The sequence below is a fragment of the Chenopodium quinoa genome, unplaced genomic scaffold (assembly GCF_001683475.1).
Source record: "Chenopodium quinoa cultivar QQ74 unplaced genomic scaffold, ASM168347v1, whole genome shotgun sequence".
In the NCBI taxonomy this organism is placed as follows: Eukaryota; Viridiplantae; Streptophyta; class Magnoliopsida; order Caryophyllales; family Amaranthaceae; genus Chenopodium; species Chenopodium quinoa.
In genome coordinates, this window is record NW_018742684.1 from 1866627 (window position 1) to 1882768 (window position 16142).

A 16142-nucleotide genomic window follows, 5' to 3' on the forward strand; every position below is an offset into this window, starting at 1 on the left:
TATTTTCTTTTATTTGCATCAGTTTCACCGGTACAATTGATGAGGCACAATTTTAATCATTAATGTCTTTAATTGTCTATTAATAAAAATTATAACAAAATTATATTATGAAACTAGCTACTCCGTAGACATTATGACTAATCTAATGATATATTATATAATAACATTTATTTATATTATAGAGGTGAAAAAATTAAGTCGATCATGGTATGCGAATAGTGCAAAAATCAAAGTGATGCATTTAAGGAAAAAAACAGAGAGAGAGAGAGAGAGAGTACTTTTCCGTTTCTTTATGGTTGCAACATACACTTTATCACGATACTTGAGATAAGTGGATCACACATGATATAATACACTTAAAATGGGGATAAAAGTTTAGACCGTTAGAACTTAGATTTATAATCAAGTGAGCCATGAGGTTTAAATAAAGGTAATAGTACAATTTTCACTATAAAAACTTTTCTTTTATAGCGTGTTGCAACTATTGTGAAATTTTTATTTTAGGAAAATGTTGCAATCATAAAATAATGGAGGAAATATTTTTTTAAGTGTTACTCCCTCTCTCTCTTTTTTTTTTTCTTTTTTTTTTAATGCATTTTACACTATTCACATACTATAGTTGACTTAATTTTTTCACCTCTATATTATATAACATATTATTATATTCATCATAATGTCTAGTTTCATAATATAATTTTGTTATAATTTTTACTAATTAATAATTAAAGATATTGATGGTCAAAGTTGCGTCTCTGTGTCGGTCAAACTGATGCGAATAAAAAAAAAAGGGAGTATAATTTTTTTTTTTTTATTGTAAATATATATATATATGCATGTTTTGATGATGACCATAGTCGGTTCAGAAAAGCACAACAATTTATATTGTAATACTCCCTTCGTCTCTAAAAAAGTTCTTCCCATTTAAATTGGTTGCCAACACCAAACTTTGATCATAAATATATTATTACTCGCTCATTAGTGAAAAACACAAGTATATAATTGAATAACTACTCCATACAATATATCCTTATGTGGCAAGATCCCCTAATACGTAGTATTTGAATGTTTCCCACTTCCTTTACATCATTAGATGCTTCATTATTTTGGGGGAAGTGTATGAAGTTAATATTGTATACTATAAAGATAAATTGTTCCTCTCCCATAAAATATAGTTGTATAATTTATTAACGTGTTAATTACATCAACGTTTACATTATGATATACTCCGTGTAAATTTTGCTAATAAAATAATAAATAAAAAAGCCAAATCTTAAGTCTTATGTTTTAAAACGAGGAGTGTAGGTAAAATTCTAAACGCACGTACAAGCCTACAAGGCAGTAGAATTTATTCCAGTTCAAAATTGACATTTAAAATAAACAATTGACACAATCTAGCTTAAAATTTTTAAAATTAACCAACTAATCATGTGTTGAAAACTTGAAACCTATACTTATTTCTATAAATAGAACATCTGAAGTGTATAACATTAACCCTGTGTATTTATTACTCGTATATAATTATATGCATTATTAAGATTTGATATTGATGAAGCATGTATTGACACGTACAAATCTAACAAAGTTTTACATATAATTAAATAAACAACTCTTAAAGTGATAATTGCAACAATTTATAATTTAAACATTATGAATCTGTTAAAATTATACATGATGCAATGATCATGATCATATATTTTAAAATCGGTCTACTGGAATAAAGGATAGATGTAAATTGATGAGAGATTCAACCTCAAACACTAAAGTAAACAATAATACTCCATCCTCAAATCATTTGCATGCATTGCTTCTACGTACACCATCTTCATGGAGTACAAGGAACTTAGGAACTCATGTGTAAAATGTGAGATAATAAAGTAGAGTATGTCAAAGGACATAGGCTAATAGGTATCAAGAGATGCCAACAAAAACCACCTAACAAGGAGAGTTAAGATAATTCATACTTCATATTCCCTCCGTTTTTTTTATATGCATCACTTGGGAATGCACATAATTTTAGGAGATAAATATAATATTGTGAGTGGGTGAATAAATTATTATAATAAAAGTATTATGGGGACCATGAAAGAGAAAGTATGTGAGAGAGAATAGATATTTTATTATTTAAGTGGGGACATAGAAGAGAGAGAAATGATAAAATAATTTGAATGGGGTTTAAAGTAAGAGAGAGAAATAATAAAATATAGTATAACTTTACCAAATATAAAAGTGATGCATCTAAAAAATACACCCATAAAAGAAAAGTGATGCATATAAAAAAACGGAGGGGGTATATAGCTGTGATTTTTGTGAAAGTGAAAACTCTAACACAACAACTAAAGCCCATATGCAATTTCTTTATTTGTTTCTTTCTAATGTTTCCACTAGAATACAAAGATTCCGTCTTAAATCATAAATTTGACCATAAGAATTCACAAAATCGTGTGGTATGTACCTTATTAATTTTGTTTCAAAATTTACTTTGAGATATTAATTCTTACAAAATTTATAGTATGATCATTTTCAAATTAAGGTAATATATGATGAGCGGTTTTCAAAAAAAAAAAAGGTAATATACGATGATGAAGAAGATTGATACACCTCACATTAAATGAGAGACTAGTTGTACGTTTGGTAGACGATATATCCTAACGATGTAGAGAGAGTGATGGTGAGGAAACTGAGAAGATATTCAACATTGCTTTTATTGTCTATTTTTTGCTTAAATGAAAAGATTTTCGTGGACAAAAGAGATTGTTAAAATAAAAGTAGTTACACTGAACACTTTTTAGACCCATTATTATATCAAATTTAGGTAACATTAACATAGATTAATAGTTTAATATCATTTTGGTGGTGACAATAATAATTTAATTTATACTTAATTTATCAATAACATGAGCATAAAATACATTAATAAACAGGGTTATATTTAAGTCGCATTATATTCTACTTCCGCAGTTCTTTTTACTTGACCTGTTTCTTTTATCACGCTTGCCAATGCACAATTTTAACCATCAATAATTTTAATACTCTATAAGTTAATATTATAAAAGTTATATATTGTGATAATACTTATTTAGACAATTCTAACAAGATCTTACATGAATATATTTTTTTTTACCTATAATTCTCAAAAGACGGTCAAAGGTGGGTTGGTAAATAATGTAAAAGTCAAAGCGGGTCAAGTAAAAAAGAACGGAGGAAGTATGTACTATCTAAATAAACTAAGTGAATTAATAATTGCCTCAAAAAAAAAAAAGTGAATTAATAATTTTTTTTTATTAATTATTAATAATGCTTATATGGTTGTCAATCTTGTCATTAAAAACTTGGAGGTGAAATTTCTTAGATAACTTAAGTGGATATATAAATATAAATATATAATTGTTTCCTTAGCAAGAACAAGGAAAAAAAAAACACTTTTAGAAAATCTTAATTGCTGTAAATAGAAAAAAATCACATTATTTTTTTAATTTTTTTTATCAATACACTATATAAATTTTTTTTATGTAAAGACTTCTTTTTCATGTTTAACTAAACAACATTTTTACAGTTCCTTATTTATAGATGGTAAAACTGCAGTTGTCTTGGACAATTATACCCCTAAACATAGTTGTTACATATCAACAACTAAATTTATGATTTAAGGTCAAACCAAAATAACTTCCGAATATGCTAGATATGGCGCTCGCATCGTGCGAGTTAGCTGCCCTAATTTTAGAAAGTAATTCATATAATAAAAAAAAACAAAGACAATATTAATTTTGAACATAATATTTTAGTAATGCGTTAAAAACAAATTTTATCAAAGTATTGTATATATAATGTTCCATATTTTTTTTATATCGATACTCTATTTATTATATTTCATTTCCTTTGTTCTTTCTAAATAGCATAGTTGAAGATTTCATGCTTTTGAATTTATAATTGTTATATACTACATCCATTTTTAATTAGTTGACACGTTTTGCCTTTAGCACTATATACACACGTCTCTTTGACCATGTATTGTGATTTATATATGACGAAAATATAGCCAAGTGGGATCTTGTTAGATTTGTCACAATATATATTTTCAAAATATCAAAAAAAAATTTATAATTTTTGTTTACAGGTAATTTAAGATATTAATAATTGAATTTGTGTATTGATGACAAACGTAACTCAAGAAACGTGTCAGCTAAAAAGAAATGGAGGAAGTACTATTTATTATTATTTGAAACATTTGCATTTTTAAACTCATAAATAATCTTCAAAAGTTGCAAATTATATGTAACAAAAGTATTTTATAAAGTCAAAATATTACATTAACAATTTAACATCGATGTTAAATTTGACTATGTCAATTATTATGATTTTTATGAATTCAAATAAAACACCCAACAGAAAACAGATAACACATGTAATTAGTGCATTGATTCATTGAACAATTCAAACTAATATTTTAGCATAATTTTTATTATTAAAGATTCTTCCCATGTCTTAAAATTGAAAAATACTACTCGTACAGTCGTACTCCTAGTACATGTAAAAAAAATTAATAAAATAATCATATTAAAAAAAAGGCCCAAAATTTTCTGCCGGGTTTCCTCTAGCCAACCGTGTTGCCTGCCGCGAAGCAGACAGTGATAGTGACGAGACTTAGCGGTAACGGCAGCTCTTCCGTCACTGTTGTTTCACTTTCCCGTTAAGTCACGCGCTCCTAAACGACGCCGTTTTACTTTTACCACTACTATTCAGTCAATATGTGTCAACCTACTTATTAACTAACGGCTCCGTTAATTGATTTTGTTGTCCCTTACCACAACATTACACCAACATCCTTTTGATCCCGTTTAAGAATCTAACCATGGTTAAAAAATAACTTAACCATGATTTTCTAAATTAAATTAGTTAAGTTTTGTCAATTTTTGCAATTTGCCGGCCTGCCCACATCATGAATGAAAAAGAAGGAAGGTCCCCCACATTATGAAGTACTAGTACTAATGTTTTTGTAATTATTGAAATATTTGTGTGTTCTAGATGTGACTATCTCTAACCACATTATACTATTTGAATTGCAATGTAATGTTATCTTGATTTACCTAGGATTATATAAAAAGGACATGTCCATAGCTTATAATTAAGCTAAGTATAGCAACAAATTTGCAACTCTTTTTCAAGTAATGATAATTTACTTTTTACGTGACTGTGGCAGATGAAAAAAAAAAGTAACAATTAACGTAAGTGATAATATAAAAAATAAAAACGCAAACCTAACTATTGAACTTTATCCATGGCTTGGTGCACATCAATAGACACATGTTGTATGGTGTAAGTAAAAATGTAAAGCCCAAATTTACTGAATTGTATGTACGGTTTTGGCGCACATCAATAGACACGTGTTGTATGTGATAGTGATAATGTGAAGCCCAGGTTTGCTGAATTATATGCATGGCTTAGTGCACATCTATAGACATGTGTGTTTTATGTGTGAGTGTTAATATAAAGTCCAAACTTATTGAACTCTATGCATAAATTGGCGCACATCAATAGACACGTGATGTTGTGGCATATCTAATTACGAGATACATGGTATGGATAGCATAAGTTTCCGCCAAAGGAAAATTTTCTCCAACGTAATCTTTTAGACAATTTGAAAGCATTGTGATTAACCTATGATTTTTTATTTCTTTACTGATGACCTAGTTATTAATCTAAAAAAACACATAAGTTAAATTCTATTTTAGAATTTGAATTTAAATATATGATGTTAACGAAAAAAGAAGTATAATATCTTTTAACAGAATTAGATATGATGTTAGCTAAGATTTTTTTATTTTATTATTTTATATATTTATTTTTTTTTTAAAAAAATGAGTTCATTATATTAAGCTTAATAATAAGATATCGTAAAGTCTATTTCAAATAATATATGATTATTTAATTTTAGACATGAATGTATGAAAATAATAGAAAGATATAGTGGCTAATTTAATTTATAACAAATGCAAACGCTAACATAATCTCAAATTTATTGACCGCTATGCCTGCCTAAGCGCAAAATTAATCATTAGGAACTTAGCATGATATATTAAATCAACATATTTGCCTTCATCTAGCTTAACATACAATTAATGAATGTGTACATACACCATTTGTTTCATATAGATCTTTTCAAAAGTGAGAATAATATCAATATGAAATGTATTGTAAGAATTGAAGTATATATGAAGCATTGTATTCATTTTCAAGCTTAAAAATAGTACTCAAATGAAATGAATTAAACATCACAATACAATTGTATTCACATCATCGATCTTGATATTTTGCTTAGCTAGGTTTTAGTAGGGGTGAGCATGGGACGGGTACCCATACCATTAGTACTAACGGTTCGGGTACCCGATAACCAATATCACTAAAAGTGATATCCATAACCCGAATCGATAAGTTCGGGTACCCGGACTTTGGGTACCCGGATTTTCGGAACGGTTATCGCATACCTAATAAAGTATCCAATAGTGATAATAAAACTTAAAAAATTAGTTATTATGATATTTTTTTAACACTAATTAACAACAATACCACATGATCTTGACCAAATTATTAATAACATTACTAATTATTGATATTATATAGTGATTACGAAGTAATGTAAGAGTTTAAATATTGAAAAGATAGATTTAAGTAGGAAAAAAAAAATTGCTTATCGGAACGGAACGGGAAACCGTTAATTTTAAAATGATACTCAAAAACCATACCTGATAACAAATTATCGGAACGGATACCCGAACCGTTATGGTTATCGGATCGGGTACCTTAATTTTCGGAACGGTAACGGAAGGGTTTTCGGGTTTTCGGTTTTTCGGGTATGTAGTTTTGCTCAGCCCTAGGTTTTAGCATTGTATATTCATTTTCTTCCAGGACAGCTTAAAATAATACTAATGAATTCAACATCACAATTCATAATACAATTGAATTCACAACCTCAATCTTGGTCTTTCGCTTAGGTTTTGATTTATATAATTAGCACGTTTGAAATCAACTAATCTAGTAGTGGAATTTAGCTCTATGATGTGATAAATTTTCTACTCTTAATTCGTTTGTTAATAAGAACTAAAGGGATAGTGCATGACCACTATTGTTGTTCAATAACAAAATCGTTGATTTACCCGTTCATTGAAACACCTTTGTTATCTTATCCAAACCTTTTAAACTTATTGCAAATTATTCATATACTATGTTAAATATTAAGGTATTTAGAAGTTAGAGGACAAATGCTATTGGTAAAACATTTTAGAGTACAACTCAATTTCTTACGTAAATAAGCCTTAGCTTAAAGTGGAACATATCAAAGGGCAATAATAGGTTATTACATCATAGGGTTTTTGCTTATTGACTTATCATGCAAAGTATATAACAAAAATTTATGTGTGTGGCATCACATAATTCACACATACAAATGTGACATCACTACCTCTTTACCGAATATACGTATCATTAACACCTTTAATTGGATATTATCTAAACCAGTTGGGCCCAATTCACTTCTATCGTTTATACGAGTAGTCTTTATAGATACCATCTCAAGTGATAGTAATTAAGTTTAATTTCCAAAATTTACATACAATAATGCATTTTTGTTTTTAAAAAAGGGTCCATGTGTAATAATGTGTGAATTATTAGCTGTGTAAATCATATTAAAAGGGAAATAAATGATTTATTAATGATACCATTTCTTATATGTATAGCAATTAGTTGTCCATAATCTCACATTACCTTCTATTAAGATTTACTAATATATCATCCAAATATAAAAGATTATTTCTATATCATTAAGATTTTTCAAGCTATAAATACAATGGTCTAAATCACTGTCAAATTCCATTCAATAAGTTACTCCACAAAACATATACAAAAATATTCTTGAAGAATTCCTCCATATAGCAAAGGTAAGTCATCACATATTCTCTTAGTATTTGAAAGTCTATCAATTATAATTATATATTCTCCATAGATGTCTTCCAATCTGTTACTTTGTCAAAATATAGCAATTCGAATAATACCATTACTAAATCTTACATTTATATAAATTCATTTGTATAAAATAAAAAGCACCCATGCTTCCCTACAAACAGTATGGAATCATTCTATTTATATACGTACTATAAAATTCTGTATTTTATTTTGTTTATCATCTTTGCTTATAATTAGTTGCATCATTTCTTTTTTGCACTATCTATATATAAAGTTTGTCATAAACTCATCTCTCAATCCTAAATAACTAAATCACATGATTAATCTGCATGAGCATATAGATTAAGAATAATTCAAAAATCGAAATGACCCGATCCAACCTTGCCCGATGACCTGAATTTACATTGGTTTTGATCCCATTTGTTTTACATACTTTTTGTAGTACGCTGTAGTTTTATAATTATGTATAAATTTATGCGATATCAGATTAAACCTAAAGTCATCAAAATGGTGTTACGGCTATGTTTAATTCACCTTTATTATTTCAGGAACTTATTAGTTGTAGTTGATCAGATCATCAGAAAAAAAATAAAAAAATCTAAGCATACTTTATAAATTTATGTGCGAATTTTTTTTATCACTAAATATATTTAATTATAAAAATTACACATTAATTAAATATACATTAATACAAGTCCAAAAAGAACCTATTTGATGTATATTTTTTCTTAAGAAATTTAAATCAAATTAGATAAAATCAATAAAGTGAAAAAACATATCCTACGAGTATATCGTGTAATTATTAGTACAAAAAATTGTCAAGAATAAATTTTGAGCGTCTTTCCATAATCCACTTTAGATAAATAGAATTAAAAAATCGGTAATCTAAGTTGTATGACTTGTATAACTATTTAATTAATTAATTAATTACGGAGTAATATTTATTCAATAAATTTATCAATATAATTATTAAAATTGACTCTTTTAAGATTCATATTAAAATTGAAATTAAATTTTTTACAAAATAAATTGAAAAAATTAATGCAGAGTATTTAATATAAAAAAATAATAATATAGAGTACTAATTATAGTATTGCAAAACATGTCACTTAACTTGCTAAAATCGGTTATCAACCGGTCTTATTCTATTTAAAACAAATGCCCTGGGGACAAAGGTGGTACTAATATTATTTTGGAATAATTCACGGAAGGGCCAGTTAGTTAGGGAAGATCGATCAAAAGTCATAGTATTTCTAAATTTTCTAATCAATATGAAGTAAGATTTTTACTTCATATTTTCTTTGGCCAATTGACCAGATTGGTAAATGAAAAAAAACTCACATTGACAAAAAAAATAAATTTGAGAGAATTTGGTTAAAAAAAGGCTAATCCCAAGTGGTAATTTGTTTATTTTCTTATATTTTTTTTACCAATTTGGTTCAAAAAGCTTGGAGTCAGTTTTTGTTTTTTTTTTTTTTTTTCATCAGTTAGAGGTCTTTTTTATTTACAAATCTAGTTAAGCATAGTTTTTTATAAATGAAAAACTTTACTTTATTTCCTTTAAAAAAAAAAAAATTACTCTTTTTTTTTTTTTTTTTTTGAAAACTTACTTTATTAGTCCTAAAATAAGGAGAGAGAAAGAAGTGATGTCCGTGTGAGTCATGACACGGTGAAAGGCAACAACAAACGGGGTTAGAGGATGCGTATAATAAGACGCGCGTAAAGCGGTTTTGGGATTCTCTAACGGCGTTCATTTCCCCATCAAATCAAACTAACCCAAAAAAAAATAAAATTAGAGAGAAAACTCCAACACCAACAACATTACAACAGCAGAAGAACAAAAACCTGGTTTTACTCGAATTCTTAAGCGGTTTTGTTTAGCTAAAGAGCGGTTTTCCGGGGAGTAGAGAAGTGGGTTTTGTGTGATTTTAATCTTTTGGGGTGGTATTTTTATTAGCAGTTACAAACGTTTCGAAACTCCAAAGGTTGGAGCTTTAATTGCAGACAATAATATTGGTGATAAATTGAGTATTTATTGATTGATTCAGAAGCTTTGTATTTTTTTTGTTACCCTTTTCAACTCATTTTAAGATTTTAAGATTTGAAGAAGCAGAAGATTATTTATGGCAAATAGTATGGCATTTGGGCAACCCAATTTATCTCCTGGTGTTCGAGATTCAGGTACATATTTTTTTAAAGAAAATTTTCCAAATTTATTAGTTTAATTCCTGTGAATTTCTTAATTTTTTTTGTTATTAAAGAAAATTTTCCAAATTTATTAGTTTAATTCCTGTGAATTTCTTCAATTAGTATAAATTGGGTTTATTTATTTTATAATTTTTGTGAAATTGTGAATAATTTAGCAGGGGGTGGTGATGTTCTGTATCCAGAGCTATGGAGGGCGTGTGCTGGTCCACTGGTGGAAATTCCGCGCGTTAATGAGAGAGTTTATTATTTTCCTCAAGGTCATATGGAACAAGTGAGTGTAATTTTTCATATAATTTTGGGTTTTTAATTTTTTGAAGGATTTTATTTTTGGGTAAATTTTGATGAATATTTGCAAAATTGTTTGTAGTTGGAAGCTTCGACAAATGAGGAATTAAATCAGAGAATTCACATGTTTAATCTAAATTCTAAGATCTTATGTCGTGTGTTGAACGTTCATTTGCTGGTAATTGTTCTTTCAATTTTGCTATTTTATTTATTTATTTTTTATATTATAATGTTTTAATTAATTATTTGGTTGTTTAATTGTAGGCTGAAAAAGATACAGATGAAGTGTATGCACAAATAACTTTACTGCCAGAAGTAGATGTAAGACTCTTTGAAAATGATTGTTAATTTGTTTGATTTTGACAAGGCCTTTGCATCTTTTGATTTTGATTTTATTACTTTTTGTGTTGAAATTTCTTTTTGGGGTGTTTGCTTTTTTTGATTTTCTCCTGAAATTGTGGTTTGTTTTGGAAATTTTGTTATTTTTGTGTGTAGCAAACTGAACCACTTACTCCTGATGAATATCCATCCGAGCCACCGAGGCCGGCGATTAGGTCCTTTTCTAAGGTCTTGACTGCCTCCGACACCAGCACCCATGGTGGATTCTCCGTTCTTCGCAAACACGCGAATGAATGCCTTCCTCCTTTGGTATATTCTTGTTTGTCTTAAATCTTTGCTCAATTTTTTAGTTTGTGGTTCTGCTGAATTTTGATGATTATTGCATTTACGGGATTAAGGCTTTGATTGATTGATTGATTGAATTCTCGTGTTTTTTTTCTTTCTTTCTTAGGACATGACACAACAAATTCCATCTCAAGAGTTGGCAGCCGAAGATCTTCATGGCTATCCGTGGCGCTTTAAGCATATCTTCAGAGGTATGATCATTTTGTAGTTCAATGTGATGTTCAATTCATTAATCAAACAATCCTCAATTTTCATAGGTTAGTAAATACACCAAATTGTTGAAAGTAAAGCTGCTTGCTACCTTGTTTTAATCACATGCATAAGGTTGCCTAGAAACCACCTAACGTTCTCACCAATCATTTCATACTCGTGTAGGCCAACCTCGGAGGCATTTGCTTACAACTGGATGGAGTCATTTTGTGACTTCAAAAAGATTAGTTGCTGGTGATTCTTTTGTTTTCCTCAGGTATATTGCTTGTTCCGAAATTACTAGTATTTTGTTTGCAAATTGTCTGTGGGTTTGTATTAATGTTCGTCATTTGGTTGTTTAGAGGAGAGAAGGGTGAATTACTAGTTGGGGTACGTCGTGTTGCCCGTCAACAGAGCAGCATGCCCTCCTCTGTGATCTCAAGTCAGAGCATGCACCTCGGAGTACTTGCTACTGCATCCCATGCTGTCACTACTAATACCTACTTTGTGGTTTATTATAAGCCAAGGTAAGCTTCACTACTAATTATGAACTGTAATTTAGTTGTAAGTCTGTTGCTGTCTTCCAATGATAGGAGTCGAGAACTATAGTATTTTTGTGACATCAGTTGGTTTTGGTTCATCTTAAAACAAGCAGGATGAGTCAGTTCATCGTAGGATTGAACAAATACTTGCAGTCGGTTGCCAATGATTATAAAGTGGGCATGAGGTTTAAGATGAGATTTGAAGGGGACGACACTCCAGAGAGAAGGTATTGGAACGTCACGTGTCAGTTAGATTTGTTTCCTAGATTAGAGTTGCCATTAAATATTCTAATCTATTCTTAAATTCGGTGATTTCAACAGGTTTACAGGTACAATTGTTGGTGTTGAGGAACTCTCACCCCAATGGAAGGATTCTAAATGGAGATCGTTGAAGGTTCATAAGCCCTCCTTTTCTGTGTCCAATTATGAAGTTGCTGCGCTTTGTAGTCAAATTTCTTATTATTTGACCTTCTTTTGTAGATTCAATGGGACGAACCCACATCCATTCCTAGACCAGATAGGGTGTCTCCATGGGAGATTGAACCCTTTGGTTATCCTGCTGCTTTAGATGTTGTAGATCCTGTTGTCAAGAACAAAAAGCCCCGGCCATCTGTTGAAATCCCTGGCCATGGTTAGAGAAGCATTTTCTGCATTACTCCTTATTTTGTCTTTCGAGCTCAAAATTTTTAATGTTGCTTAGATTCTTCTTCTCAACTTTCGTTCCTAATTTCCACCATTTTACTTGCAGCTTCCATGTCAGTTAATGATTCAACTTCTCGGAACCCCATTAATGACAACTCTCAGGTCAGTCTTGAGTCTTTGAATTTCATTAAACATATTTATTATCAAGAATCTCGACATTTGGATTTCTTTTGGATTACTGCTAGTCTGCTATACTTTCTCTATCTTACATGCAAGTTTGATTTCAGGGAGAAATCGAGGATTGTAAAACTGCAACTGCATGGTCCGTTTTCTCTGGATATGCAACCCCACAGTCTGCAAAACAAAGTGGTGACCTAACTGAAGTTGGGAAGAAAACTGAGACCACTTCAAGCTACAGGCTGTTTGGTATTGACCTAATGAAACCTTCCACACCGACAACTGTGGAGGAGAACTTTGTGCAAGAGCCGAATGTGAATGGAGTTTCCAAAGAGGAACAGGGGCGCAGCTTAGACTCAGCTGCTGAATCTGAACAAAAATCAGATTTTTTAAAGATTTCTCAAGAAAAGAAGCAAATGCTACCATTGGCTTCATCCAAAGATATGCCAAGCAAGCAGGGTTCCTCTACCAGAAGTCGTACAAAGGTATATACAAGTGATGCATAAGATAGTACCCTATGATCCTAATTCTTTTTTAGTTAATTAGTCTAATAAGAACATTTGTTGGAATAGGTGCAAATGCAAGGTGTTGCTGTTGGCCGGGCTGTTGATTTGACAACGCTGGAAAGCTATGATCAGCTTATTGACGAATTGGAAGAGCTTTTCGATATAAAAGGACAACTTCGGCCCAGAGTTAAATGGGAAATTGTATTCACAGATGATGAAGGCGATAGGATGCTTGTGGGCGATGATCCTTGGCTGTGAGTTTTCTTTCTCTCTCGGTCTCATTAAACTGAAACAAAAAACTGTCCATTTCCAAATTTGCTGATTCAGTTTTTATATTTGTTTTCATACAGTGAATTCTGTAGCATGGCCAAGAAACTTTACATATGTTCAAGCCAAGAAGTGAAGAAAATGAGTGCGGGATGCAAGTTGCCCTCCTCGTCGTCATTAGAAGGTGATGGCACTGTTGTAAGCATGGAATCTTCTGGGAATTGAAGGGCTGTTAATCAAAACTTTAGTACCTTGATTCTGGGTGATAATCCTTTTTTTTTTTTTTAGTCTTTTTAATTCATTTTGATGAAATGGAAACTGTTTCATAATTTGTTAGTGCTAATGTGGTGAGCTTAGAGAAAAAGGATTCTTTTCCTTTTTGTTGGCAACTCACTTTTTAGAGAGTTATTTTATAAAAACTTGGTAGGCTAAGTAGTAGTCTTAAAAGCCAACTACTAAAGTTGGGTTTTTTTCAAGTGTTAAAAATCAATTTCAAATCATCAGGGTGATTAGTGGGAAGAGAGAGAGGGATAGAAATGTTAGGACTTTTAGACTGTTGTGAATATATAAAATGTTAAGCCATTTTTAGTGGTTCTTTCTTTCTCTTTTCTATGTTTGGTTTGTAAATAACTGTACTTGGCTTGTGGCAATTTAGTCATTTATTTTGCCTTTACCAGTTTTATGGTATTATTGGTATATACAAACAAAGTAGAGTAATTTCTTGTTATATCTCTACCATATGTAGACCAACTAGTTTTAGTGGACTACATGGGATGATTCTTGCAACTTTGCAAGTATAAAAGATTCTGAAGTTGGTACATTTTCTTGCTTTAGCTGTGAAAGTGTGACTACATTATTACCTTCCTAAGCTGCCTATTAGGGTAAAGTTTCTGGGAAGAGAAAATACGTCGGGACGGAATGTATGTGTTTCTTTATGACCATTTGTAGTTCGGGGCAAATTCAAGCCTTCAAGGGGACTAATCAGATAGAAAGATGGGGCAAACTCGAAAGGACAAACTTTGTACCTTTCAAGTGATATAGGGAGTAGCTGAAGAATTCATTTCCAATTTTTGTGTATTACAAAGGAGAATGATAAGTTTTGGATAGTGAATTTGCAATTTCTTTGAAGTTAAGTCTAGCCGCTTTTATGCAGAATATGGAGATTTCCTTTCTACCATCCTTTTCTCCTTAGTATGCTATAGGTTATTTTTCACTTCTTCAACTGCATAAGTTGGAGCTTGGAGACATAGTTGTCGTTTGGAATGAAATCTTACTCTAGCCATTGCCTATTGATTTTGGAATGAAATCTAATTTGGGCTTATAAACGGCTTAATTTTGTTTATATATTTAATGTTAAAAATATTCATTGGGGAAATCTCTTTCTTTTCCGAGGAAGATCAAGTGTAAATTTATCCATATTTCGATCCCATATTACCTATCACTCCATAAACTAGCAGGATAAAGATTTATTAGAATTTGGATCTTCTATTTCTAGAATGGAAGAAGTCAAATCCAATTAATCTATCGTGAGGACGTACTAAAGGAGACACTTCAGGATATGGTTTATCCAATTCAGAAATCAGGATATGGTTTGTCAGAGATTCCTTCAAGCTAATGGTATGCAACATCAACACACACTAATGTATGCACTATGCTACTATGATAACAAGAATGCAAGTATTTGTGGTGTGTACAACTTATTGTTCAGCGTGAATGCAACATGTTTTATTCTAGGTGTAACCGTGTAAGTAATGTAATCCTTCATTCTGTACATTCTCCTCGATAGCAAATGAGTACCTGTAGCTTGGTACCACCATGTCATTTGTCGTCCTGACCAATAAGTGTTGATATTTTAGGTTTTCAGAATGAAGCTTAAGATTGTGTTATGGAATTGTAAATGAATGTTAAGCGGGTTAAATTGTCGTGATTGATAACTTGATAAGAAGTTAGACTAGAGGATAGAGATGATATGGTGGTCTTATTTCATCCAAGATAGAAGAAAAAGGCAGATAGCAGAATGTAACTTACAAAGACAATTAAGTTTTTGATGGGCCTATGCTATCAGAAAGTTCAATTTAGTTGTTCGCTTGATGGTAATTCACGAGTATTGTTAAAGTTGGAATTTAAAAGGGGCCTTGATTTGCAATATAATTAAAGGATAGTGATCCATTGCAAATCTACAATATAAAAGATTATAAGCTATATTAAGCTCACAATTATTTATTACACCTTTTACGACGAGGAATCAAAGATGAATGTTTCTTTAAATTTTGAAATGACTTGTATATCTTTTGCAAAAGACATGTATGTGGTATTTACAACATCATTAATACAGAGATGGATTTCGATCTATATAACTATGTTGTCTTTCACCGTTGCTTCTAAGATACTAAATGGCAAATTTAATGGTTAATAAAGGGCATTAAACTCCCTATTATTTCGTAATAGTTTGACTTATATTTTATATATCAAAGTATTTTCATTGATCATCCGCTTAAAGGTTAAGCATTTAAGTTAGGGCCTATTCTGATTTATTGAACTGAACTGAACTGATTGTAGTTGAACTGAACTGAATAGAGCTGAAATGAATTGTTTATGAGAGAAGAAAATTAGGAACTGTACTGAAATGATCTGATTAGAACTGAACTGAATTAAAATTAAGCTGAACAGAACATATCCTTAGTCC

The 16142-nt window shown here is 30.5% G+C and overlaps 1 protein-coding gene across 2 annotated transcripts; it reads left to right on the forward strand.

The window, feature by feature from the left end:
- The first annotated feature begins 9608 nt into the window (after positions 1-9608).
- On the forward strand, positions 9609-14128 carry LOC110722716 (auxin response factor 9-like). 2 transcript variants are annotated; one of them, XM_021902004.1, is made up of 15 exons: positions 9609-10137; positions 10320-10435; positions 10532-10627; positions 10714-10770; positions 10945-11097; positions 11240-11324; positions 11509-11599; positions 11685-11849; positions 11978-12091; positions 12186-12258; positions 12345-12495; positions 12613-12668; positions 12794-13168; positions 13256-13443; positions 13540-14128. In XM_021902004.1, exons 1-15 carry the CDS (start codon positions 10080-10082, stop codon positions 13679-13681), a joined length of 1920 nt encoding a protein of 639 aa, XP_021757696.1. In that variant the 5' UTR covers positions 9609-10079; the 3' UTR covers positions 13682-14128. The 2 variants fall into 2 exon arrangements, with proteins under 2 accessions (XP_021757696.1, XP_021757697.1); XM_021902005.1 differs by having other exon boundaries at positions 10323-10435.
- The last annotated feature ends 2014 nt before the right edge of the window (positions 14129-16142 follow it).